The sequence below is a fragment of the Mytilus edulis genome, chromosome 12 (assembly GCF_963676685.1).
Source record: "Mytilus edulis chromosome 12, xbMytEdul2.2, whole genome shotgun sequence".
In the NCBI taxonomy this organism is placed as follows: domain Eukaryota; kingdom Metazoa; phylum Mollusca; class Bivalvia; order Mytilida; family Mytilidae; genus Mytilus; species Mytilus edulis.
Window position 1 is genome coordinate 33083640 of NC_092355.1, and position 26220 is coordinate 33109859.

The window sequence follows — 26220 nt, forward strand, 5'->3', positions numbered from 1 at the left end:
TATTTGTTAAAGGAACACTCAGTGACAGTATGGACTTAGTTCATCATTATGATAGGAGCACATGTCCTGTGCATGCTGTGTATATAGTATAATAGATTTATTATGTCTTGTCTATCTTAAGTTTGGTTAAACTGCCTACTGGAAAAACATTATTACATGTTTACATCCCCAATTACTAAGTACTATTAGTCAATTATGTGTGAAAAATTTCAATTTCATGGGTTTTAATCCCCCAGGATAAATGAAGAGATATGAAAATTTTATTTTCAGTACTGTCTCGGTTACTTAATTAAAGACAATAAAAATATTAAATTAGGGTAATATAATATTCCCCCAAAAAATTAACATTGAAAAGTTTTCGCTCTGATACACATTTCAATGATCAATAAAATCATCTTTTATAAATTAGATGTGAGAACATGATGGGTAGCTAGTTTATAAACTCTTTCCTTACTTAGAAAAAGCACCTGGTTTTCTTAAGAGCACAAAATTTCAGTGGGAGGGTACAAAGCCTCTATATTTACAGTTCTCCTGGATACTGATTTGTGAACATGTAAAAGTAAGGCAGATAAATCACTCGTGTAACCTCAAGAATGATTATGTGCAACAAATGTATAATTTTATTTATTTTTTTATACGACCGCAAAAATTTTAATTTTTTGGTCGTATATTGCTATCACGTTGGCGTCGTCGTCCTGCATCGTCGTCGTCGTCGTCGTCCTGCATCGTCGTCGTCGTCGTCGTCGTCCGAATACTTTTAGTTTTCGCACTCTAACTTTAGTAAAAGGGAATAGAAATCAATGAAATTTTAACACAAGGTTTATGACCACAAAAGGAAGGTTGGGATTGATTTTGGGAGTTTTGGTCCCAACATTTTAGGTATTAGGGGCCAAAAAGGGCCCAAATAAGCATTTTCTTGGTTTTCGCACTATAACTTTAGTTTAAGTGAATAGAAATCAATGAAATTTTGACACAAGGTTTATGACCACAAAAGGAAGGTTGGGATTGATTTTGGGAGTTTTGGTTCTAACAGTTTAGGAATTAAGGGCCAAAAAAGGACCCAAATAAGCATTATTCTTGGTTTTCACACAATAACTTTAGTATAAGTAAATAGAAATCAATGAAATTTTAACACAAGGTTTATGACCACAAAAGGAAGGTTGGGATTGATTTTTGGAGTTGAGGTCACAACAGTTTATGAATTAGGGGCCAAAAAGGGGCCCAAATAAGCATTATTTTTTGTTTTTGCACCATAACTTTAGTATAAGTAAATAGAAATCTATGAAATTTAAACACAAGGTTTATCGCCATAAAAGGAAGGTTGGGTTTGATTTTGGGAGTTTTGGTCCTAAGAGTTTAGGAATTAGGGGCCCAAAAATTGAACTTTGTGTGATTTCATCAAAAATTGAATAATTGGGATTCTTTGATATGCCGAATCTAACTATGTATGTAGATTCTTAATTTTTGGTCCCGTTTTCAAATTGGTCTACAATAAGGTCCAAAGGGTCCAAAATTAAACTTAGTTTGATTTTAACAGATTTAATCCTTGGGGTTCTTTGATATGCTGAATTTAAAAATGTACTTAGATTTTTAATTATTGGCCTAGTTTTCAAGTTGGTCCAAATGGGGGTCCAAAATTAAACTTTGTTTGATTTCATCAAAAATTGAATAAATGGGTTCTTTGATATGCCAAATCTAATTGTGTATGTAGATTCTTAATTTTTGGTCCAGTTTTCAAATTGGTCTACATTAAGGTCCAAAGGGTCCAAAATTAAACTTAGTTTGATTTTGACAAAAAATAAATCCTTTGGGTTCTTTGATATGCCGAATCTAAAAATGAACTTAGATTTTTGATTATTGGCCCAGTTTTCAAGTTGGTCCAAATAAGGGTCCAAAATTAAACTTAGTTTGATTTTAACAAAAATTGAATCCTTGGGGTTCTTTGATATGCTGAATTTAAAAATGTACTTAGATTTTTAATTATTGGCCTAGTTTTCAAGTTGGTCCAAATGGGGGTCCAAAATTAAACTTTGTTTGATTTCATCAAAAATTGAATAAATGGGTTCTTTGATATGCCAAATCTAATTGTGTATGTAGATTCTTAATTTTTGGTCCAGTTTTCAAATTGGTCTACATTAAGGTCCAAAGGGTCCAAAATTAAACTAAGTTTGATTTTAACAAAAATTAAATTCTTGGGCTTATTTGATATGCTTTATCTAAATATGTACTTTGATTTTTGATTATGGGCCCAGTTTTCAAGTTGGTCCAAATCAGGATTCCATATCAAGTATTGTGCAATAGCAAGAAATTTTCAATTGCACAGTATTGCACAATAGCAAGAAATATCTAATTGCACAATATTGTGCAATAGCAATTAATTTTCAATTGGAGTTATCTTTCTTTGTATAGAATAGTAGTTGCCAATAACTTTATGTAAATAACTTCATTGGAAATTTGCCAATATAAAATGTTGCTGATGAAGCTTTTTTTCCTTATCTTATCTAAAAAGGTTTTTAGATAATGTATGTTGGACATTTGCCAGACATGACTATGATGTCATTTCTATTTTTATTTGCCAATAACTTTATGTAAATAACTTCATTGGAAATTTGCCAATATAAAATGTTGCTGATGAAGTTTTTTTTATTGTTTTATACAATAAACAATGTATATTCACTTTTACTACCAACCAATCTTTACCATTCAGTGATAACAAGCACTTTATTTTACATTTTAATATTTTATGATGTATTTAAAAGAGTAGTTATTGTTGCAAACTCCATTAGAAATTTGAATCGATATCAGTTTTGGAAAAAGGGAAACGGGGATGTGAAAAAAAAAGGGGGGGGTTAAATTTTTCTCATTTCAGATTTCATAAATAAAAAGAAAATTTCTTGAAACATTTTTTTGAGAGGATTAATATTCAACAGCATAGTGAATTGCTCAAAGGCAAAAAAAAACTTTTAAGTTCATTAGACCACATTCATTCTGTGTCAGAAACCTATGCTGTGTCAACTATTTAATTTTAGATTTAAAAAGTTTGAAGAAGAAATCTTTAATTGATTTGTAAAATCTTGACATTTGTTTTGTGTAAAAAAAAAACATGTACATGTAATGTCAAAAATTTGATCACAATCCAAATTCAGAGCTGTATCACGCTTGAATGTTTTGTCCATACTTGCCCAAAAGTTCAGGGTTCGACCTCTGCGGTCGTATAAAGCTGCGCCCTGCAGAGCACCTGGTTCAATTTCTTATTGATGTGATGTAAATTTTCTGTTAGAAACTCACACGACTGTATGATCTAAATTAGTGTGACAGTTGCACAAGACTGTTTTATCTTAATTTTGCAGATTTTTTTTCTAGGTGTGCAACTGTGCAAGTATTGAACATCAGCTTGAAATGCAATGTGAACCTAAAATTTGAATACTTTAACACTATATTGACTTGCAGCGACGACATGCACATAGGACAATTCATGCGCATGAACAATTCCTTTGATTATGTTTAAACATTTGTATTTACCAATATTTCATAAGTTATCCAGATATTATTGAATGAGATATAAAAAAAAAGTAAAGTTAAAATGTAACTCCAGAATGTTTTTGATATACTAGCTCTTTTTTCAAACAGTCATTAAATCTTTACCACTATTTAAAAAAATGATAAAAATCTAATTTCTAATACATGTTTAGATTTTGTTTGAAACTTCAACTTTAATTTGTTTGTATTGCCCATCATTTCACCTTGGTTTGGGTATTCTTTTTTTAAAGTTGAATATAGGTGTCACTTCTACAAAAATATCTGTTGTCAGTACACTATTGTAAGGGGCTGTGTTAACAACTTTTAGTGAAATAAAGTATTTGAAGTTAAATAAAAAAAAAAGCAAAGTATAGTTTTATTGCAATAACGATTACTGTGGGTAGCTGTCTTATTGGCCTGCTTCCAACTCTCATTTTATTCATACTGATTATAAAAAGCGTCACATGCGATTGTCCTCATCAATAAAACTGACCGATGTGAATCGTAGGAATACATCCTGTTTTGACCCTGCATTATTTAGCAGGTGGAACATTCCTTGAATTAAAACAAAATTCAAATTTTAAAACAACTTCCGTGAATACGGACCTTGTAAACATGTACATGTACTTTTAGTTTAACATTACAGTGACAAAAAGCATGCACTTTTGAATCTTGTAACAAATTATGTAAATATATTCAATGTTCGATTTTTGTAAACAGCTGTCTTCATTACTTACGTTGGTTAATCAACATAAATTTTTATACACGTCTTCATTACACTATTGTATTTCATCGCTTTACCATTTGAATTGTACCAGAGAATAGGTAATGTAATTACATATATTTTTTTTCAACATTGTTGTTTTTATCAATAATACAATGTAATGTAGACATATCCTTTGAACACATCAATCATTCTTGTTGTGTCTGTGCAAACGTATGATGCCCTTTTAAATGAAGTATTTGCTTGTACAACTTTTTGGAAAGGTTAAAGTATTGTTTCTGATGTTCGATGCTTAATTGTACAGTATACCCATGTGATGTCAAGATGAATTGCCAAACAGATTCATTTGAGTAGTATAGTGTACCTCATGTGATGTAAAGATGAATCGCCAAACAGATTCATTTTAGTAGTATAGTGTACCTCGTGTGATTTCAAGATGAATCGCCAAATAGATTCTTTGAGTATTATAGTGTACCTCATGTGATGTCAAGATGAATCGCCAAACAGATTCATTTTAGTAGTATAGTGTACCTCGTGTGATTTCAAGATGAATCGCCAAATAGATTCATTTGAGTATTATAGTGTACCTCATGTGATGTCAAGATGAATCGCCAAACAGATTCATCTGAGTAGTATAGTGTACCTCATGTGATGTCAAGATAAATCGCCAAACAGATTCATTTGAATATTATAGTATACCCATGTGATGTCAGGATGAATCGCCAAACAGATTCATTTGCGTATTATAGTGTACCTCATGTGATGTCAAGATGAATCGCCAAACAGATTCATTTTAGTATTATAGTGTACCTCATGTGATGTCAAGATGAATCGCCAAACATATTCATTTGAGTAATATAGTGTACCTCATGTGATGTCAAGATGAATCGCCAAACAGATTAATTTGAGTATCATAGTGTACCTCACAATCTCGTTATTCGCCTTAAAATTGATAGAATTTCTACGAATGATACATCTCTATTGAAGGCTAGAAATGTTTCCAACGAACAAAAAACTCCCGATACTTTAATTCAGATTTTATATTTTAGGTCCAAGTCTGATATTTAGTTTGAAGAATGTCTTTCCGCTTTCTAACAGTTATCTGTTATTCTGTTTTTGTTTTTTTTTAAATTAAAACTACATGTAGCTCTGATAATATAGCCGTATAATCGGCTATAAATATCCTGATTTATGAGTATACGATGCATTTTTTTTATAACAAACAAATCAATACATTCTTTTCCTTGATTTAATTTACTTTTCAATCATAAAAGAAGGTAAAATATCATAAAATCAATTTTGTAAAAACTTAAAAAGTTTAGTGATCCCATCAGACGTTTGACACATTCCAAGTCTTCACCTTTTTTACTAAAATTAAATTCAACTATCCCACATTATATAAATAACACATAGCTGAGAGGGTGATAGAGCAGATTGATACCCCGAGAAAACATTGTCAACCGCGGCGAAGCCACAATGCTTTTTCGATAGGTACAATATGCTCTAAGCCCCTCTCAGCTATGTGTTATTTAATTTATTATATTGAATAATCTATTATTATGGTCTTATACAGAATAATGATTTTTAAAAGTATTTTCTATGTCGGACAGCTGAAATGTACCTGATTATCATTGCTACGTTTATTTAACGTTCATTTCAAGTATTTTCTTTTAAAAAAATCACTTGGATTGAACTATTTATACTCAATCGTGCTTTGTAAACGTACACAGATTTCACGAATTAATTTCTGGTCCTGTTTTCACTATTGTCAAGTGAACATCCAGTATTAAAAAAATGCGCTTTTTCGACAATATCATTTTGGATCTATATTATTAAACGAGAAGACCTCATTTTGTGTGTCGCTTCTCTTCCTTCCACGATAAATCAATCATCATGCCTCTGTGTCCTATAGGTAAAATGCATAGTTGCATTTGTCATCCATTCTTATGGTTATTCAGATTGAGTTATTTTGGGAGAAAAACAACAAAAAAGAAGTCCGGATATGATTCCGTCATTGGACACACTTTAAGTCATAGATAAGACTTCCGGTTTGAAAGATGCACAAACACATCCAATCGTATGATAGACAACAAAAATGAAAAATAAATAAGCCAATCAGAGCGATCTCCATATTATGGTGTTTAGATCGCAAGAACCACAACTATTATACCTCCTTATGAGTTAAAGCATCCTAATGTTATCAGTCTACAGAAAGTTTTCTTGTCACACACAGACAGAAAAGTATGGCTGCTTATAGAGGACATTTATGTTTCGCGTTTATTTACATGTAAACTAAATTATACTACTTTAATATATAGAGATTCTCTGTATTCTGTCTACTGTTTTCTTTGAAATGTTTACTATTTAAGGGGTCATATACCAGTTGTATATATATTAAAATAAGTAAAACAGTTGACACAAGTACAACCAATCGTATGATGGATAACAAAAAATGAAAACAAATAAGCCTTTTCAGAGCGTTTTCCATATCATAGTGTTTAGATCGCGAGAATCACAACTTTTATACCTCCTTAGAGAGGACAATTATTTTTCGCGTCTCATATCATGGTGTTTAGATCGCAAGAACCACAACTATTATACATCCTTAGAGAAGACAATTATTTTTCGCGTTTATCTACATGTAAACTACGATTATACTACTTTAATATATAGATACTCTCTGTATTCTGTCAGAGAATTTCTATGTTAGTATATTAGTATAGAAAGTCGGCCCTGATTCTGTCTACTGTTTTCTTTGAAATGTTTACTAATTAAGGGGTCATACCACTTGCATATATATTAAAATAAGAAAAACATGCTCAATTTCAGCTATACCTCGACCAAAAACTTTAACCTAAAGCGGGACAGACACGGACGGAATGAAGAACAAACGAACGGACGTACAGACTAGAAAACAAAATGGCCATAAATGGGGCATACAAATTTATTGTTGAAAGGGAAAATAGTGATTTGGCAAAAATGAAAGAAAGGTAGAGATTAGAAGTAGGAAGGACCTTTTTCGGGGCGTCGGGATCGGTTGTTTTAAGCTCGGGATTTGGGGATTGATCCTTACGGGATCCGGGAATATATTTTTCGGGATTTCGGGATATGCATTTCTTTAAATTCTGTTTCTCGCGATTTTATGGTTTTAAGCCCGGGATTTCGGGATCATGACCCCTCCGACCACCCCTCAAATTAGCCTTTGTCATTTATAAATACATGACTCATATCCAACCATTGGCATGTTAATAAGGCTCTCAAAAGAAAAGAAAAAACTGATGGATTGTCCTAGATGCATATTTTATAGACTAATAATGGTCTATATAAAAGCAGTTACATTTACTTCATGTTTGAAACACAGGGACTCGGTTAGCAGATTAACATTTTGTTAATCAATGTTTTTTTTATACTTTTTTTTAGTATTTCCTGTCTATTTGTATTACTTTATTGACGATGCAATCGATATTTCTGTGTTTTCTAGCAATGTGCACTTTACTATCCATATCCGTATACTGAAATACTAAAAAAAAAATATCAAAAACATTTGATTAACAAAATTTTAATCTGCTAACCGAGTCCCTGTGGTTTGAAACGGTGCAAATTGTTAATTTGATTTAACTTTTACCAAAAGAAGCATTGTAACAAAGGAGAAGAATAATTATGGTCTTAGGCCAGTCACAAGAGAAATAATTGAATTTAACGGAAAGGAAACAAATATCGGACTCTGGAAAAAGGGAGAGGGCTTTTGATATCTTTTATGAAATTCTCCATACATAATATCTTTTACAAAAAATCATCCTACAACAGTCCACAAGCTGTATATGCCCTGCGATTTCGCGGGTGTGTTCTAGTAAATATAGAATTTAAGGCAGATATCTGTACAGTGATGTTACACTCTTTGAATGATGCACTGTTAATTTAACATTTTACGTTAGAACATCAAATGTTTTATCAAATTAAAGTTTAATATCGTTTCTTAATAGCAATCATTAGTTATATGATAGCCAACTGATAACAATAATTGCCTTTGACACTTAGTCTTGAAGGATTGAAATCGTGATGTCCAGCTTGCTGAAATATTTTTTGGAAGCCCTTCCTTTGTGAAATCAAGCTTACAATACATTGCACATTCTAGACATCGTTATTTGTTTATGAATTTATAATTGTCTACAATGTAAATTACTAGCAAAACTTCCTGGTCTAGAATAGACATCATTGATTCTGCATAATTAATCGAACGTTGTATGATAAACAACACATGTTTAACAATGATGTAATGCGTGACTAAAGTACAACATCTACCTACACCTTTTTTTTTCATTTTAAGTGAAATATGCATTTACAAGTGAAAATAATTTAATGTTACATTTCGTTTATAGACAAACTGAATAATAGCATTTTCATTAAAATTTGTATGATCAAAATTAAATGGTAAGATTTAAACGGTTCATTTAGTTTGTTGTAAAAAAATAATAAGTTTTGAAAATCAATGATGATAATCGCAATCGATGATAAACAACCTTTGAAAAAACACATGGATGAACTGCAATTGATATTTCACTAAAACAGTGAAGAAAATATTGTAAAACATATGTATTATACATGTGAGGATTACTAAATAGTTGCTGAGATTAGCCATCCACACGGTTAATCAATAAAATTCAGAAAACCTCTCTTGAATATTTTAAATGATAATCCAGGTTCGAGGTATCATGCAAGTTTCAAAATTTAGTAACTCCCCTCTCAGGACAATATCTTTTTAAAAAACGTGCATCTGTGTCTCCCTTATCAAGTTAAAACGTAATATGAGGATTTACGTTACATAACTCCATGCATGAAAGGTCAAGGACATCGTGTGATTATTTGAAAAACAAGAATGTGTCCTCAGTACACGAATGCCCCACTCGCACTATCATTTTCTATGTTCAGTGGACCGTGAAATTGGGGTAAAATCTCTAATTTGGCATTAAAATTAGAAAGATCATATCATAGGGAACATGTGTACCAAGTTTGAAGTCGATTGGACTTCAACTTCATCAAAAACTACCTCGACCAAAAACTTTAACCTGAAGCGGGACAGACGGACGAACGAACGGACGAACGGACGGACGCACGGAAGGACGCACGGACGGACGAACGGACGCACAGACCACAAAACATAATGCCCCTCTACTATCGTAGGTGGGGCATAAAAAATGAATTTCAAATATCCGCTATAAAACTAGGTGTTATAAGGTTATTATTTATTATGAACACTTACCGAAATCATTTCTTTTTATCTTAACATATACTAATTATTGCGGTACATTCATAAAGTACTAAGAATATGACCCACTAAGTATCCTGTAGTTCACAGTGGTATATCAAATACACGCCATTAGGTGTTGTGCTCTTTGATGTTTTAACAGTGTTATATCAAAGGCACGCCGTTAGATGTTGTGATCTATATCGTTCACAGTGGTATATCAAAAGCACGGCTTAAGTAGATGTGCTCTATACCGTTCACAGTGGTATATTCAAAGCACGGCGTTAGTAGTTGCGATCTATGACGTTCACATTGGTATATCAAAGGCATGACATTACCCGGTACATTTCTAATGTTGTTAAAATGTTACCCGTGTAGTATATGTTTCGTATGAAAAGTAGTTTGAATACTTTAACACTATATTGACTTGCAGCGACGACATGCATGTGGTTAATTTTGTCATCCCCAAATATAAGTATCAGACGCTGGTTACTTACTTATATATACAGATCTCATTAAGATACATGTAGGACAATGCATGCACATGAACAATTCCTTTGATTATGTTTAAACATTTGTATTTACCAATATTTCATAAGTTATCCAGATATTATTGAATTAGCTATAAGAAAAAAAGTAAGGTTACAATGTAACTCCAGAATGTTTTTGATATACTAGCGTTTGTTTTCAAACAGTCATTAAATCTTTACCACTATTTAAAAAAAAAGATAAAAAATCTCATTTCTAATACCTGTTTAGATTTTCTTTAATTTGTTTGTATTGCCCATCATTTTACCTTGGTTGGGTATTTTTTTTTAAAAGTTGAATATATGTGTCATCTCTACAAAAATATATGTTGTCAGTATAGTATTATAAGGGGCTGTGTTCACAATTTGTTTGTGAAATAAAGTTTTTGAAGTTAAATAAAAAAAAATATAGTTTTATTGCAAAAACAATTACTGTATGTAGCTGTCTTATTGGCCTACAGTGGAGATCAGTTCTAACCTCTCATAAATTCTGTCAGAATCTGTCAGGAGAACTGTTCTAGAACAGTATGTAGAACTGTCAGCCTGACACCTTTTAGTCAGTTCTAGGTTAGAACTGTTCTAGCTAGAACTGATTTGGTCAGTTCTACCTAGAACTGATTTGGACAGTTCTAGCTAGAACTGATCCTGACAGTTCTACCCTAGAACAGTTTTAGACAGTTCTAGCTAGAACTGACCAAATCTTTGGTCAGTTCTACTTCTAGAACAGTTCTACGGTTAGAATTGATTTCAAATTCTACGGCTAGAATTGATTTATAAATTCTACGGCCAGAATTGATTACAAATTCTACGGCCAGAATTGATTTATAAATTCTACGACTAGAATTGATTTATAAATTCTACGGCTAGAATTGATTTATAAATCCTACAGCTAAAATTGATTTATAAATTCTACGGCTAGAATTGATTTGGTTTAAATTTAAGAACTCTTTGTCTAAATATAAAGGCTTCGGCAAAATAGCGATTAATATTATAAAGAGTTTTGCTATTTTGGCGGTTTTAACCCCGCCATATTATGCATGTATGTGACTGTTCCACGTCAGGAGCCTGTTATTCAGTTATTTTCTTTTGTTGATGTGTTACATAAATTATTTGTTTTTCTTTTATTTTTTGAACATAAATTGAAGGCCGTAACTAGGCATCTTAATTTAGTGAGGCTAAATAATTGAGCCGAGCGAAGCGAGGCGAAAATTTTTTTTGGAGGGTATGAAATGAATGGTGCAAAATCCTGCATTCTAGGCATTTTTAGAGAGTTTGATAATGTTTTGAATTTGGACACTTTTTATATAATTTTTTCATATTTTAAGACTTTTACTAACACCAAATTTTTAACAATTTTATTTAAACTCATATGTTAGATAATCATCCAAATATCACTGATTTGAGTCTGCTGCCAGAACATAGAACAAACATCGATTCAGTAGAGTTTGCCAAATTTTTCTATTGCCGGTTCAGTCAAATCGTTTCAGAATCATAATTTGGTCTGCTGATATCCTTATCGCGATGAACATGGAGCATGGCATGACCACACAATCTCTCGCCACTCATGCATGCTCTTTTCCAAGTTTTCGGTCGTTTTAGGGCAGTCTGTGTTTCTAAAGGTAGCACATTATCATCAACACAACGATCAATGTCTTCTTCCAATTCCTTCTCCATCAGTAATTCGTTAGCAGCATCGGTAGTAACAGTTTTGTTTGCAAAAAAGAATTAAGCTTTCTTGTAAGCACCATCATACAGTCGCAGTTACAAAATATTAAACTCGCTTTTATGCTGACAAAGAGTAGACAAACTAGGGATAGAATGAGATAAGATACAGGTATATGATTCTATCTATAGAGTAAGTATATCTGATATGGGTACAGGGGAAATTGGAATGGAGTTTTTGACGTTTACATGTAGGTCCGAAATTTCCAATTATTTCTGGAAATAGTTGGTGGTATTTTTTAGTTCCAGAATCTATAAATTTAGGGGTTGGGGGTGTCCGATTCCGAAACCCCAAATATAAAGAAACGAAATTCCGTAGTCCCGAATAAGTAAAGACGAAATCCTGTGTTAAAGGTTCTACCATTCCTCAATAATATCAAATTGGAATATGGGATATTCTTTCAATTTTTAAGGTTAAAGAAACATGGATAAAAACTAATCCATGCATGTTTTATATTATTTTATTTATCTGTAAAGAGAAAGATTAAAGTTCGTGAAATGAATACGCAGACAGGGCTGTCCTCTTGCGATGTCCAGTACTTGATTTGTCAAAAGCTGTTGAAACGGAGAAATGAATACGCAGACAGGACCGCCCCCTTCCGAAGACCAGTATACTTGATTTGTCAGTCTACTTATCGTTTTTGGATTGTACTAATGAAGTTATATGCAATACTCAGACTCTGTTCACAAAAATAGTTTACTAGAATTATTCCTTCTTTACCTTCAGTCATGCGCGTAGCTACATTTACGTGAAAACGCCCGGGCGTACACTTGAATTTAGAAAATAAAACAAATAATCGACATAGAATAAGAAAAACTGGTCAAAAAGCACATCATCATTGTGCTTCTTTTTTCAATGAATTGTAATTTTGAATAAAAAGGGACTAAATTTACTCAAATAGATCATTTAATATATTTGTTCGAATCTTTTGTAAAAGTCTGAAACTACTATGAATTCTACGTACTTTTCTTATATTTAAAGCAATTCACTATCTGCTCAGATTCTATGTGCTGTTTGTATTTTTGTCGAGCCTGTGATTTATGTCGCAAAAGCGAGACAAAGCGGCGTCAATATTTAGGTTCCGAATGTGGATAAAGTCTTTTGAATGACTCTCCGTGAAATTTTACGAAAGTTGGACAGAAACTGTTTATGATCAAAAGAGTAATAAGAGCAATATAATAATGTAATTATATCTTTAGTTTAATTTTCCCGCATTTTAAGGACAAAATGTATTTCTTTCTGCAATTAATAAGTGGTCGCAATTTGGGCTTACATTTTGTTATTTCTCAATTACATTCATTACTTGTCGAACCTTCATCGAATTTTCTGAAAATGCCGAAGAAGCTTTTTCTATGACTAATGTCTAAAGCTAAAATTTTGAAAGCATTTGTTTTCGTTCATTTTTCTGTTCTTTTCTGATAGACAGATAGCCGGACTCTTCTTTACGCAATTAATTGTTTTACATGCTCAATTTATAAACCTTCATAGATTGTCGTGAAATATTCCAGATCAAGAAAAAAATATCAAAAGAAAATTTTAGATTTTTTTAAATCCCTTTAAAGGAATGATAATTTGATTCACTTTTTGTGGGAAGAAATCTTCCAGAATTTTTTTTTATTGCACCTCTCAGAAATATATTTTTTTCGTGTTCATAAAAGGTGATTTTGTCGATTGTATGCTCACTCATGGCACCCTTTAAACTTATTTAAAAGTAATATTGGTTCGGACGTTTTCTCTAAAACCAATGACCATTAGGCTAGCTTCCAGTTTAACACGATGAATAAGTTAACATATTACAAAATTTAACCAAAACAAACAAACCATTTAGATTCAAAAGTATGTTGCTTTCAATGATTTTTTACTGACAGGAATCATTACGGTATCTCATTCTCGATAGCTTTCGGGGGCTTCGTTTCTTTCGAATCCACTACCAGCAGGTGCTTTAACATTGAGCGGTTGGCACCCCATCATATCCCTCCCCAAGGTTCGGGCGTAAACGTAAAAATGACCCAGCTACGCCACTGTCAGTGTCGCTTTTCCTTTTTCTGCAAGAGCCTGTTTTTAACTAGAGATCCATGATGATTATCGTTACTAGGTTAATGTAATTGAGAAACATCACCTGTTGAGATGCTGAGTTATATCCAGGAAGAATAGTTTAAAAGGAATGATGACAAGTTATAGAAATCAAGATTGAGACAGAACAACAAATGACTATTATATTTATATATATGTATAAAAAAAAAATAATCAGTGTCGAAATTTTAGTGAGACAATTGCCTCACTTGCCTCAAGGGTAGCTACGGCCTTGATTAATTAAGCCGTTAATATTGGGGGGGGGGGGGGGGGGCATTATTATTTCATTTATTTTACATTTGTCATTCGGGGAGTCACGGATGACTCGTTTTACATAACAAAATTATCTGACCTTAATGAAATACGTTATTCCGGCCCAAACCACCAGGGACGGTTCCAGCAGTTTAAAAAAAAGGGGGGGGGGGGGGTCCAACTAAAATTTATTGTCCTCATTCAAATGCATTGATCGTCCATAAAAAGTGTGCTGTAATTCAGTTATAATTTTAGGTCAGGAGGGACTGTAATATATACAAGTTAAAGCAATATTGGAAAACAAATACCTCAAAATTTTGTTCGCATGAATTTATAGTGCCAGCATGTCCTCTTTTTATTCAATGTATTGAATCGTAAACAAATATCAGTAGTTTTCATACTTCAGACTGAGTCGTGTAATAAAATCTTTTGACCGCATCAATCTCAACTGACTGTATTTGATCTTTCTTTCTGCATATCTATATAGCTGTACAGCAATTCAGTTATAATTTTAGGTCAAGAGGGACTGTAATATACAAGTTACAGCAACATTGGAAAACAATGACCTAAAAATTTTGTTCGCATGAATTTATAGTGCCAGCATGTCCTCTTTTTATTCAAAGTAATGAATCGTAAACAAATATCAGTAGTTTTCATACTTCAGACTGAGTCGTGTAATAAAATCTTTTGACCGCATCAATCTAGACTGACCTTATTTGCTCTTTCTTTCTGCAAATCTATATAGCTGTACAGTAATTCAGTTATAATTTTAGGTCAAGAGGGACTGTAATATATACAAGTTACAGCAATATTGGAAAACAATGACCTCAAAATTTTGTTCGCATGAATTTATAGTGCCAGCATGTCCTCTTTTTATTCAAAGTATTGAATCGTAAACAAATATCAGTAGTTTTCATACTTCAGACTGAGTCGTGTAATAACATCTTTTGACCGCATCAACCTTAACTGACTGTATTTGATCTTTCTTTCTGCATATCTATATAGCTGTACAGCAATTCAGTTATAATTTTAGGTCAAGAGGGACTGTAATTTACAAGTTACAGCAACATTGGAAAACAATGACCTAAAAATTTTGTTCGCATGAATTTATAGTGCCAGCATGTCCTCTTTTTATTCAAAGTAATGAATCGTAAACAAATATCAGTAGTTTTCATACTTCAGACTGAGTCGTGTAATAAAATCTTTTGACCGCATCAATCTAAACTGACCTTATTTGCTCTTTCTTTCTGCAAATCTATATAGCTGTACAGTAATTCAGTTATAATTTTAGGTCAAGGGGGACTGTAATATATACAAGTTATAGCAATATTGGATAACAATGACCTCAAAATTTTGTTCGCATGCATTTATAGTGCCAGCATGTCCTCTTTTTATTCAAAGTATTGAATCGTAAACAAATATCAGTAGTTTTCATACTTCAGACTGAGTCGTGTAATTTGACCGCATCAATCTAGACTGACCTTATTTGCTCTTTCTTTCTGCAAATCTATATAGCTGTACAGTAATTCAGTTATAATTTTAGGTCAAGGGTGACTGTAATATATACAAGTTATAGCAATATTGGATAACAATGACCTCAAAATTTTGTTCGCATGAATTTATAGTGCCAGCATGTCCTCTTTTTATTCAAAGTAATGAATCGTAAACAAATATCAGTAGTTTTCATACTTTGGACTGAGTCGTGTAATAAAATCTTTTGACCGCATCAATCTAAACTGACCTTATTTGCTCTTTCTTTCTGCAAATCTATATAGCTGTACAGTAATTCAGTTATAATTTTAGGTCATGAGGGACTGTAATATACAAGTTACAGCAACATTGGAAAACAATGACCTAAAATTTTTGTTTGCATGAATTGATAGTGCCAACATGTCCTCTTTTTATTCAAAGTATTGAATCGTAAACAAATATATCAGTAGTTTGCATACTTCAGACTGAGTCGTGTAATAAAATCTTTTGACAGCATCTATCTAAACTGACCTTATTTGCTCTTTCTTTCTGCAAATCTATAAAGCTGGGCGGGTTGTTGTCTCATTGACACATTCCCCATTTCCATTCTCAATTTTACAGTAATTCAGTTATAATTTTAGGTCAAGAGGGACTGTAATATATACAAGTTACAGCAATATTGGAAAACAATGACCTCAAAATTTTGTTCGCATGAATTTATAGTGCCAGCATGTCCTCTTTTTATTCAAAGTATTGTCTCGTAAACAAATATCAGTAGTTTTCATACTTCAGACTGAGTCGTGTAATAAAATCTTTTGACCGCATCAACCTTAACTGACTGTATTTGATCTTTCTTTCTGCATATCTATATAGCTGTACAGCAATTCAGTTATAATTTTAGGTCAAGAGGGACTGTAATATATACAAGTTACAGCAATATTGGAAAACAATGACCTCAACATTTTGTTCGCATGAATTTATAGTGCCAGCATGTCCTCTTTTTATTCAAAGTATTGAATCGTAAACAAATATCAGTAGTTTTCATACTTCAGACTGAGTCGTGTAATAAAATCTTTTGACCGCATCAACCTTAACTGACTGTATTTGATCTTTCTCTCTGCATATCTATATAGCTGTACAGCAATTCAGTTATAATTTTAGGTCAAGAGGGACTGTAATTTACAAGTTACAGCAACATTGGAAAACAATGACCTAAAAATTTTGTTCGCATGAATTTATAGTGCCAGCATGTCCTCTTTTTATTCAAAGTAATGAATCGTAAACAAATATCAGTAGTTTTCATACTTCAGACTGAGTCGTGTAATAAAATCTTTTGACCGCATCAATCTAGACTGACCTTATTTGCTCTTTCTTTCTGCAAATCTATATAGCTGTACAGTAATTCAGTTATAATATTAGGTCATGGGGGACTGTAATATATACAAGTTATAGCAATATTGGATAACAATGACCTCAAAATTTTGTTCGCATGCATTTATAGTGCCAGCATGTCCTCTTTTTATTCAAAGTATTGAATCGTAAACAAATATCAGTAGTTTTCATACTTCAGACTGAGTCGTGTAATTTGACCGCATCAATCTAGACTGACCTTATTTGCTCTTTCTTTCTGCAAATCTATATAGCTGTACAGTAATTTAGTTATAATTTTAGGTCAAGGGGGACTGTAATATATACAAGTTATAGCAATATTGGATAACAATGACCTCAAAATTTTGTTCGCATGAATTTATAGTGCCAGCATGTCCTCTTTTTATTCAAAGTAATGAATCGTAAACAAATATCAGTAGTTTTCATACTTTGGACTGAGTCGTGTAATAAAATCTTTTGACCGCATCAATCTAAACTGACCTTATTTGCTCTTTCTTTCTGCAAATCTATATAGCTGTACAGTAATTCAGTTATAATTTTAGGTCATGAGGGACTGTAATATACAAGTTACAGCAACATTGGAAAACAATGACCTAAAATTTTTGTTTGCATGAATTGATAGTGCCAACATGTCCTCTTTTTATTCAAAGTATTGAATCGTAAACAAATATATCAGTAGTTTGCATACTTCAGACTGAGTCGTGTAATAAAATCTTTTGACAGCATCTATCTAAACTGACCTTATTTGCTCTTTCTTTCTGCAAATCTATATGCTGGGCGGGTTGTTGTCTCTTTGACACATTCCCCATTTCCATTCTCAATTTTACAGTAATTCAGTTATAATTTTAGGTCAAGAGGGACTGTAATATATACAAGTTACAGCAATATTGGAAAACAATGACCTCAAAATTTTGTTCGCATGAATTTATAGTGCCAGCATGTCCTCTTTTTATTCAAAGTATTGAATCGTAAACAAATATCAGTAGTTTTCATACTTCAGACTGAGTCGTGTAATAAAATCTTTTGACCGCATCAACCTTAACTGACTGTATTTGATCTTTCTTTCTGCATATCTATATAGCTGTACAGCAATTCAGTTATAATTTTAGGTCAAGAGGGACTGTAATATACAAGTTACAGCAACATTGGAAAACAATGACCTAAAAATTTTGTTCGCATGAATTTATAGTGCCAGCATGTCCTCTTTTTATTCAAAGTAATGAATCGTAAACAAATATCAGTAGTTTTCATACTTCAGACTGAGTCGTGTAATAAAATCTTTTGACCGCATCAATCTAGACTGACCTTATTTGCTCTTTCTTTCTGCAAATCTATATAGCTGTACAGTAATTCAGTTATAATTTTAGGTCAAGGGGGACTGTAATATATACAAGTTATAGCAATATTGGATAACAATGACCTCAAAATTTTGTTCGCATGCATTTATAGTGCCAGCATGTCCTCTTTTTATTCAAAGTATTGAATCGTAAACAAATATCAGTAGTTTTCATACTTCAGACTGAGTCGTGTAATAAAATCTTTTGACTGCATCAATCTAAACTGACCTTATTTGCTCTTTCTTTCTGCAAATCTATATAGCTGTACAGTAATTCAGTTAATATAATTTTAGGTCATGAGAGACTGTAATATACAAGTGACAGCAACATTGGAAAACAATGACCTCAAAATTTTGTTCGCCTGAATTTATAGTGCCAGCATGTCCTCTTTTTATTCAAAGTAATGAATTGTAAACAAATATCAGTAGTTTTCATACTTCAGACTGAGTCGTGTAATAAAATCTTTTGACCGCATCAATCTAGACTGACCTTATTTGCTCTTTCTTTCTGCAAATCTATATAGCTGTACAGTAATTCAGTTATAATTTTAGGTCAAGGGGGACTGTAATATATACAAGTTATAGCAATATTGGATAACAATGACCTCAAAATTTTGTTCGCATGCATTTATAGTGCCAGCATGTCCTCTTTTTATTCAAAGTATTGAATCGTAAACAAATATCAGTAGTTTTCATACTTCAGACTGAGTCGTGTAATTTGACCGCATCAATCTAGACTGACCTTATTTGCTCTTTCTTTCTGCAAATCTATATAGCTGTACAGTAATTCAGTTATAATTTTAGATCAAGGGGGACTGTAATATATACAAGTTATAGCAATATTGGATAACAATGACCTCAAAATTTTGTTCGCATGAATTTATAGTGCCAGCATGTCCTCTTTGTATTCAAAGTAATGAATCGTAAACAAATATCAGTAGTTTTCATACTTTGGACTGAGTCGTGTAATAAAATCTTTTGACCGCATCAATCTAAACTGACCTTATTTGCTCTTTCTTTCTGCAAATCTATATAGCTGTACAGTAATTCAGTTATAATTTTAGGTCATGAGGGACTGTAATATACAAGTTACAGCAACATTGGAAAACAATGACCTAAAATTTTTGTTTGCATGAATTGATAGTGCCAACATGTCCTCTTTTTATTCAAAGTATTGAATCGTAAACAAATATATCAGTAGTTTGCATACTTCAGACTGAGTCGTGTAATAAAATCTTTTGACAGCATCTATCTAAACTGACCATATTTGCTCTTTCTTTCTGCAAATCTATAAAGCTGGGCGGGTTGTTGTCTCTTTGACACATTCCCCATTTCCATTCTCAATTTTACAGTAATTCAGTTATAATTTTAGGTCAAGAAGGACTGTAATATATACAAGTTACAGCAATATTGGAAAACAATGACCTAAAAATTTTGTTCGCATGAATTTATAGTGCCAGCATGTCCTCTTTTTATTCAAAGTATTGAATCGTAAACAAATATCAGTAGTTTTCATACTTCAGACTGAGTCGTGTAATAAAATCTCTTGACCGCATCAACCTTAACTGACTGTATTTGATCTTTCTTTCTGCATATCTATATAGCTGTACAGCAATTCAGTTATAATTTTAGGTCAAGAGGGACTGTAATATACAAGTTACAGCAACATTGGAAAACAATGACCTAAAAATTTTGTTCGCATGAATTTATAGTGCCAGCATGTCCTCTTTTTATTCAAAGTAATGAATCGTAAACAAATATCAGCAGTTTTCATACTTCAGACTGAGTCGTGTAATAAAATCTTTTGACCGCATCAATCTAGACTGACCTTATTTGCTCTTTCTTTCTGCAAATTTATATAGCTGTACAGTAATTCAGTTATAATTTTGGGTCAAGGGGGACTGTAATATATACAAGTTATAGCAATATTGGATAACAATGACCTCAAAATTTTGTTCGCATGCATTTATAGTGCCAGCATGTCCTCTTTTTATTCAAAGTATTGAATCGTAAACAAATATCAGTAGTTTTCATACTTCAGACTAAGTCGTGTAATAAAATCTTTTGACTGCATCAATCTAAACTGACCTTATTTGCTCTTTCTTTCTGCAAATCTATATAGCTGTACAGTAATTCAGTTAATATAATTTTAGGTCATGAGGGACTGTAATATACAAGTTACAGCAACATTGGAAAACAATGACCTCAAAATTTTGTTCGCATGAATTTATAGTGCCAGCATGTCCTCTTTTTATTCAAAGTAATGAATCGTAAACAAATATCAGTAGTTTTCATACTTCAGACTGAGTCGTGTAATAAAATCTTTTGACCGCATCAATCTAGACTGACCTTATTTGCTCTTTCTTTCTGCAAATCTATATAGCTGTACAGTAATTCAGTTATAATTTTAGGTCAAGGGGGACTGTAATATATACAAGTTATAGCAATATTGGATAACAATGACCTCAAAATTTTGTTCGCCTGAATTTATAGTGCCAGCATGTCCTCTTTTTATTCAAAGTATTGAATCGTAAACAAATATCAGTAGTTTTCATACTTCAGACTGAGTCGTGTAATTTGACCGCATCAATCTAGACTGACCTTATTTGCTCTTTCTTTCTGCAAATTTATATAGCTGTACAGTAATTCAGTTATAATTTTAGGTCAAGGGGGACTGTAATATATACAAGTTATAGCAATATTGGATAACAATGACCTCAAAATTTTGTTCGCATGAATTTATAGTGCCAGCGTGTCCTCTTTTTATTCAAAGTAATGAATCGTAAACAAATATCAGTAGTTTTCATACTTTGGACTGAGTCGTGTAATAAAATCTTTTGACCGCATCAATCTAAACTGACCTTATTTGCTCTTTCTTTCTGCAAATCTATATAGCTGTACAGTAATTCAGTTATAATTTTAGGTCATGAGGGACTGTAATATACAAGTTACAGCAACATTGGAAAACAATGACCTAAAATTTTTGTTTGCATGAATTGATAGTGCCAACATGTCCTCTTTTTATTCAAAGTATTGAATCGTAAACAAATATATCAGTAGTTTGCATACTTCAGACTGAGTCGTGTAATAAAATCTTTTGACAGCATCTATCTAAACTGACCTTATTTGCTCTTTCTTTCTGCAAATCTATAAAGCTGGGCGGGTTGTTGTCTCTTTGACACATTCCCCATTTCCATTCTCAATTTTACAGTAATTCAGTTATAATTTTAGGTCAAGAGGGACTGTAATATATACAAGTTACAGCAATATTGGAAAACAATGACCTCAAAATTTTGTTCGCATGAATTTATAGTGCCAGTATATCCTCTTTTTATTCAAAGTATTGAATCGTAAACAAATATCAGTAGTTTTCATACTTCAGACTGAGTGGTATAATAAAATCTTTTGACCGCATCAACCAAAACTGACCATATATGCTTTTTTTATGTGAGTCTATATAGTTGCACAGTACTTCAGTTATATTTTTTTTACTGTAGTATATATAAATAACTGCAATATTGGAAATTGAACAAACATCAGTAGTTTTCATACCTCAGACTGACTGATGTAACAAAAACATGTGTCTGCATCAAACAAAACTGACCATATTTGACAGCATCAACCAAATCTGACCATACATGACTGCATCAGCCAAAACCGATCATTTTGCTTTTTTTAATGTAAAAATGTGCGAAGCAGGTTTTCTAATAGTGTGCACCACATTTTTTATGTTATTTCGATTAGACAGAAAAAAATGATAAGTCATTTCTTATAATTTAATTCTAAATTCCATTTTAAACCTTGCCAAACCATGAAAAAACGTTGATGACATTACGGTCACATGACTAATTTATGTCTATGGGCGCTGATAAGGCAGCAACCATTTGATTTTCTGGTAGGGGGGGGGGTTCTCTGGGCTAAGTTTGTTACCAGTTTTTGGAGAAAAAAATAATTTGTTTTTGATTCTGAGAAAAAAAAATTGGTTGTTTCACCCTCAGCTGCCACTATATGTAATGCTAAAATTGAAAGAAAAAAATTGTTTTCGACTTGTAGCGAAAAAATTTGTCTAGAAAAAAAAACCATAGCCCCCGCCCCCCCCCCCCCCTCCCGAAAATCAAATGGTTGCTGCCTAACACAATAGTGACAGAAGACCCGTTACATCCAAACATAAATTATTAAATAATGAACCGTCACAAAAAGTGACTTTTTAAGTCAGTAGTTCATGATGGTTTTTTTTTAACGAAACTGTTTAACGGCATCATCCAACTCATATCACTGATTCATATACTTTATTTTAAAATGAAAAGTACATGTATGAGAAGTTCTCTTCTTGGAAAGGTATACTGACTATACTGTTAACATGGTTAATATAATTTGAAGAAGGAAAATGATTGGTTTTGTTTGTAGCCTTACGTCCAGTGGCAAATATTTCATTCATGTTCAGATCGAGTATATTTTACTAACGTTCCGGACTCCCAGATATTATTCATTATCGTTATGGATAAGTTTGGCAACGAGATAATGCAAATCTGAGACCTCAGTGCAAATGTACATAGTTTTCTTGCGTTTAACGTTTTTTTTTTAACAACACTGTGTTCATGATATCCCATAATTCCGACATCCACTGTACAATTTTCGTTTGAACATTTGTCAAAACAGAATCTTAAATCATGAATATAAATCCAAGGCAAACAAGGTAAATTAAGATTAAATTTACTTGAATTAAATGCAGAGTTATATTTACGAGGAGACTGACTGTTAAAAACGGGGAACGAAGAAACGTAAACAATGATGTTTCATTTGCAATCTCATAAAAATATTTCTCCGATGAGTTGGATAACCTCCTATCCACTTCGATATTTGTACATGTAACTTTTGATCAGTAAAAAATATAGAAACATCTGCTATTATATATAGTAAAGTAATTGGAACTGATTTTTTCTTCTAAATTCTAAATTGCCCTTTCTGCAGTGACGTCATTTAGAACTGTTCTACAGTCCTTACTGATTTAGTCAGTTCTGCTGACAGTTCTACGGTTAGAACTGATTTGGTCAGTTCTACCTTGAACAGTTTTAGACAGTTCTACCCTAGAACTGATCCTGACAGTTCTACCTAGAACTGATTTAGTCAGTTCTACCTAGAACTGATCCTGACAGTTCTACCTAGAACAGTTCTAGGGTAGATCTGTTCTAGCTAGAACTGTTCTAGGACAGGTTAGAACAGTTCTATGACAGAATATTCTGACAGTTCTAATGAGCGGTTAGAAGTGATCTCCACTGTACTTCAAACTCTCATTTTATTCATACTGATTATACAAAGCGTTACATGCGATTGTTCTCATCAATAACACTGACCGATGTGAATTGTAGAAATATATCCTCTTTTGACCCTACATCATTTAACAGGAAAATTCCTTGAATTAAAACAAAATTAAAATTTTAAAACAAAGTCCGTGAAAACTGACCTAATAAACATGTACATGTACTTTTTGTTTAACATTACAGTGACAAAAACATGCAGTTTTGAATCTTGTAACAAATTATGTAAATATTTTCAATGTTCGATTTTTGTAAACAGCTGTCTTCATTACTCACGTTGGTTAATCAACATTAATTTTTATACGGGTATGTAAATATTTTCAATGTTCGATTTTTGTAAACAGCTGTTTTCATTACTTACGTTGCTTAATCACCATAAAGGTTTATACACGTCTTTGTTTCATCGCTTTACCATTTGAATTGTATCAGATAATAGGTAATGTAATTACATATTTGTTTTAACATTGTTGTTTTCATCAATAATACAAAGTAATGTAGACATATCCTTTGAACACGTCAATTATTATTGTTGTGTCTGTGCAAGGGAATGATGCCCTTTTAAATGGAGTATTTGCTCGTATAACTTTTTTGAAAGGTTAAAGTATTGTTTCTGATGTTCGATGCTTAATTGTATAGTATTTCCCAAACAGATTCATTTGAGTAGTATAGTGTACCTCATGTGATGTCAAGATGAATCGCCAAACAGAATAATTTGAGTAGTATAGTGTACCTCATGTGATGTCAAGATGAATCACCAAACAAATTCATTTGAGTAGTATAGTGTACCTCGTGTGATGTCAAGATGAATCGCCAAACAGATTCATTTGAGTAGTATAGTGTATTTATTTAATTTATTATAGTGAATATCCTATTATTATGGTCTTTTACAGAATAATGATTTTTAAAAGTATTTTCTATGTTCGGACAGCTGAAATGTACCTGTTAAGGTAACATGTTGACTAGATCTATTCAAAGTAATCTTTTCAGCGGTTTGCATCCAATTAATTTCAAGTCAAAAGATTGCATGTGCGCAATATGAAATTTACTTAACCAGCCTAATTTCTTCAACAATAATTGAATAATCATGATTATCATTGCTACGTTTATTTAACGTTCATTGCAAGTATTTTCCTTTAAAAAAATGACTTGGATTGAGCTATTTACACTCAATCGTGCTTTGTAAACGTACACAGATTTCACGTATTATTTCTGGTCCTGTTTTTACCATTGTCAATTGAACATCCAGTATTAGAAAAATGCGCTTTTGAAAATATTTTCCACAATATCATTTTGCATAAATATAGAATCTAAGGCTTGAATGATGCACTGTTAATTTAACATTTTACGTTAGAACACCAAATGTATATTAAATTAAAGTTTAATATCGTTTCTTAATAACAATCATTAGTTATATGATGGTCAACTGATAACAACAATTGCCTTTACCACTTAGTCTTGAAGGATTGAAATCGTGATGTCCAGCTTGCTGAAAAATATTTTGGAAGCCCTTCCTTTGTGAAATCAAGCTTACAACACATTGCACATTCTAGACATCGTTATTTATTTATGAATTTATAATTGGCTACAATGTAAATTACTAGCAAAACCACCTTGTCTAGAATAGTCATTATTGATTCTGCATAATTAATTGAACGTTGTATGATATGCAACACATGTTTAACAATGATGTAATGCGTGACTAACGTACAACATCTACCTATACCTTTTTTGAGTTAAATTAAAAAAAAGAAAGTATAATTTTATTGCAATAACGATTACATAGGACTAGCTGTCAGAGACTGTGAGTACGTTCAGATACTAGTATGTACGTAATGCATTTTTTGTTTCATGTGGTGATGTATAAGTACCATACCACGTCCAGTCTGTGTTTTGTTACTTGCTTGACTTGCGTTCTGCCCATTTCAACTGATTAATATAGTTTGTTCATAGGTTGTACTGTCACACCACTATCCCAGGGTAGTGAGAGGGTTGGCGCTCGTTATAATGTTTAACCCCGCCCTATTATGTATGTGCCTGTCCGAAGTGAGAAGCCTGGAATTCAGTGGTTGTCGTTTGTTGCTATATATCATATTTGTATAAAATATGTAATTTTGAGGTCTTGTATCAATGACGGTATGATTACAATATGGGTTTTACTCGTTGTTGAATCCGTGCTAATTTATGTGTCTCTATTTGGTTTCTTGTGGAGAGTTGTCTTATTGACTTTATAGTATATCTTCCTATTTTCTTTATAGTATACGTTCATTTTAAAATTTGTAACTTATGTAATAAGACCAATGTAAATGTTTCAGCATCAAACCATGTCGAATTGTTGGTACATGATTATGTTTGCCCTCTCCGTATACCATGTATCGAACGCAGGAAGTAGTAAGTATCATTTTATATATGTAAACCTCAGATCTGCGTAAGGCCTCAAATCTGTGTCCGTTTCTCAAATATATGCCTCATCGTGACGTCAATCGATTATCTATATCCATTAAAATGATTCGGTCTCAAATCTGTATCCGATTTTCAATCGTGACGCCATTCGCAAATATGTGTCCATTAAAAAGATAAAGTCTTAAATCTGCATTTTATTATGTTTGAAATCTTTTTTTCAAGTTTGTTTCGCAATGCGCAAATT

The 26220-nt window shown here is 32.4% G+C and overlaps 1 protein-coding gene across 6 annotated transcripts in view; it reads left to right on the forward strand.

The window, feature by feature from the left end:
* The first annotated feature begins 4264 nt into the window (after window positions 1-4264).
* The window catches only part of LOC139498296 (echinoidin-like), a 36833-nt gene continuing 14877 nt past the window's right edge, over window positions 4265-26220 (forward strand). Inside the window, exons 1-2 of one of the 6 annotated variants that reach the window (XM_071286658.1) lie at window positions 4265-4344; window positions 25889-25964. In XM_071286658.1, the coding sequence (XP_071142759.1) occupies window positions 25898-25964 (67 nt within the window). In that variant the 5' untranslated portion in view covers window positions 4265-4344; window positions 25889-25897. Of the gene's footprint in view, window positions 4345-4437; window positions 4507-23947; window positions 24013-25325; window positions 25382-25888; window positions 25965-26220 lie in introns of those variants that run through there. The other 5 variants (XM_071286663.1, XM_071286657.1, XM_071286660.1 and 2 more) reach the window with 5 other exon arrangements.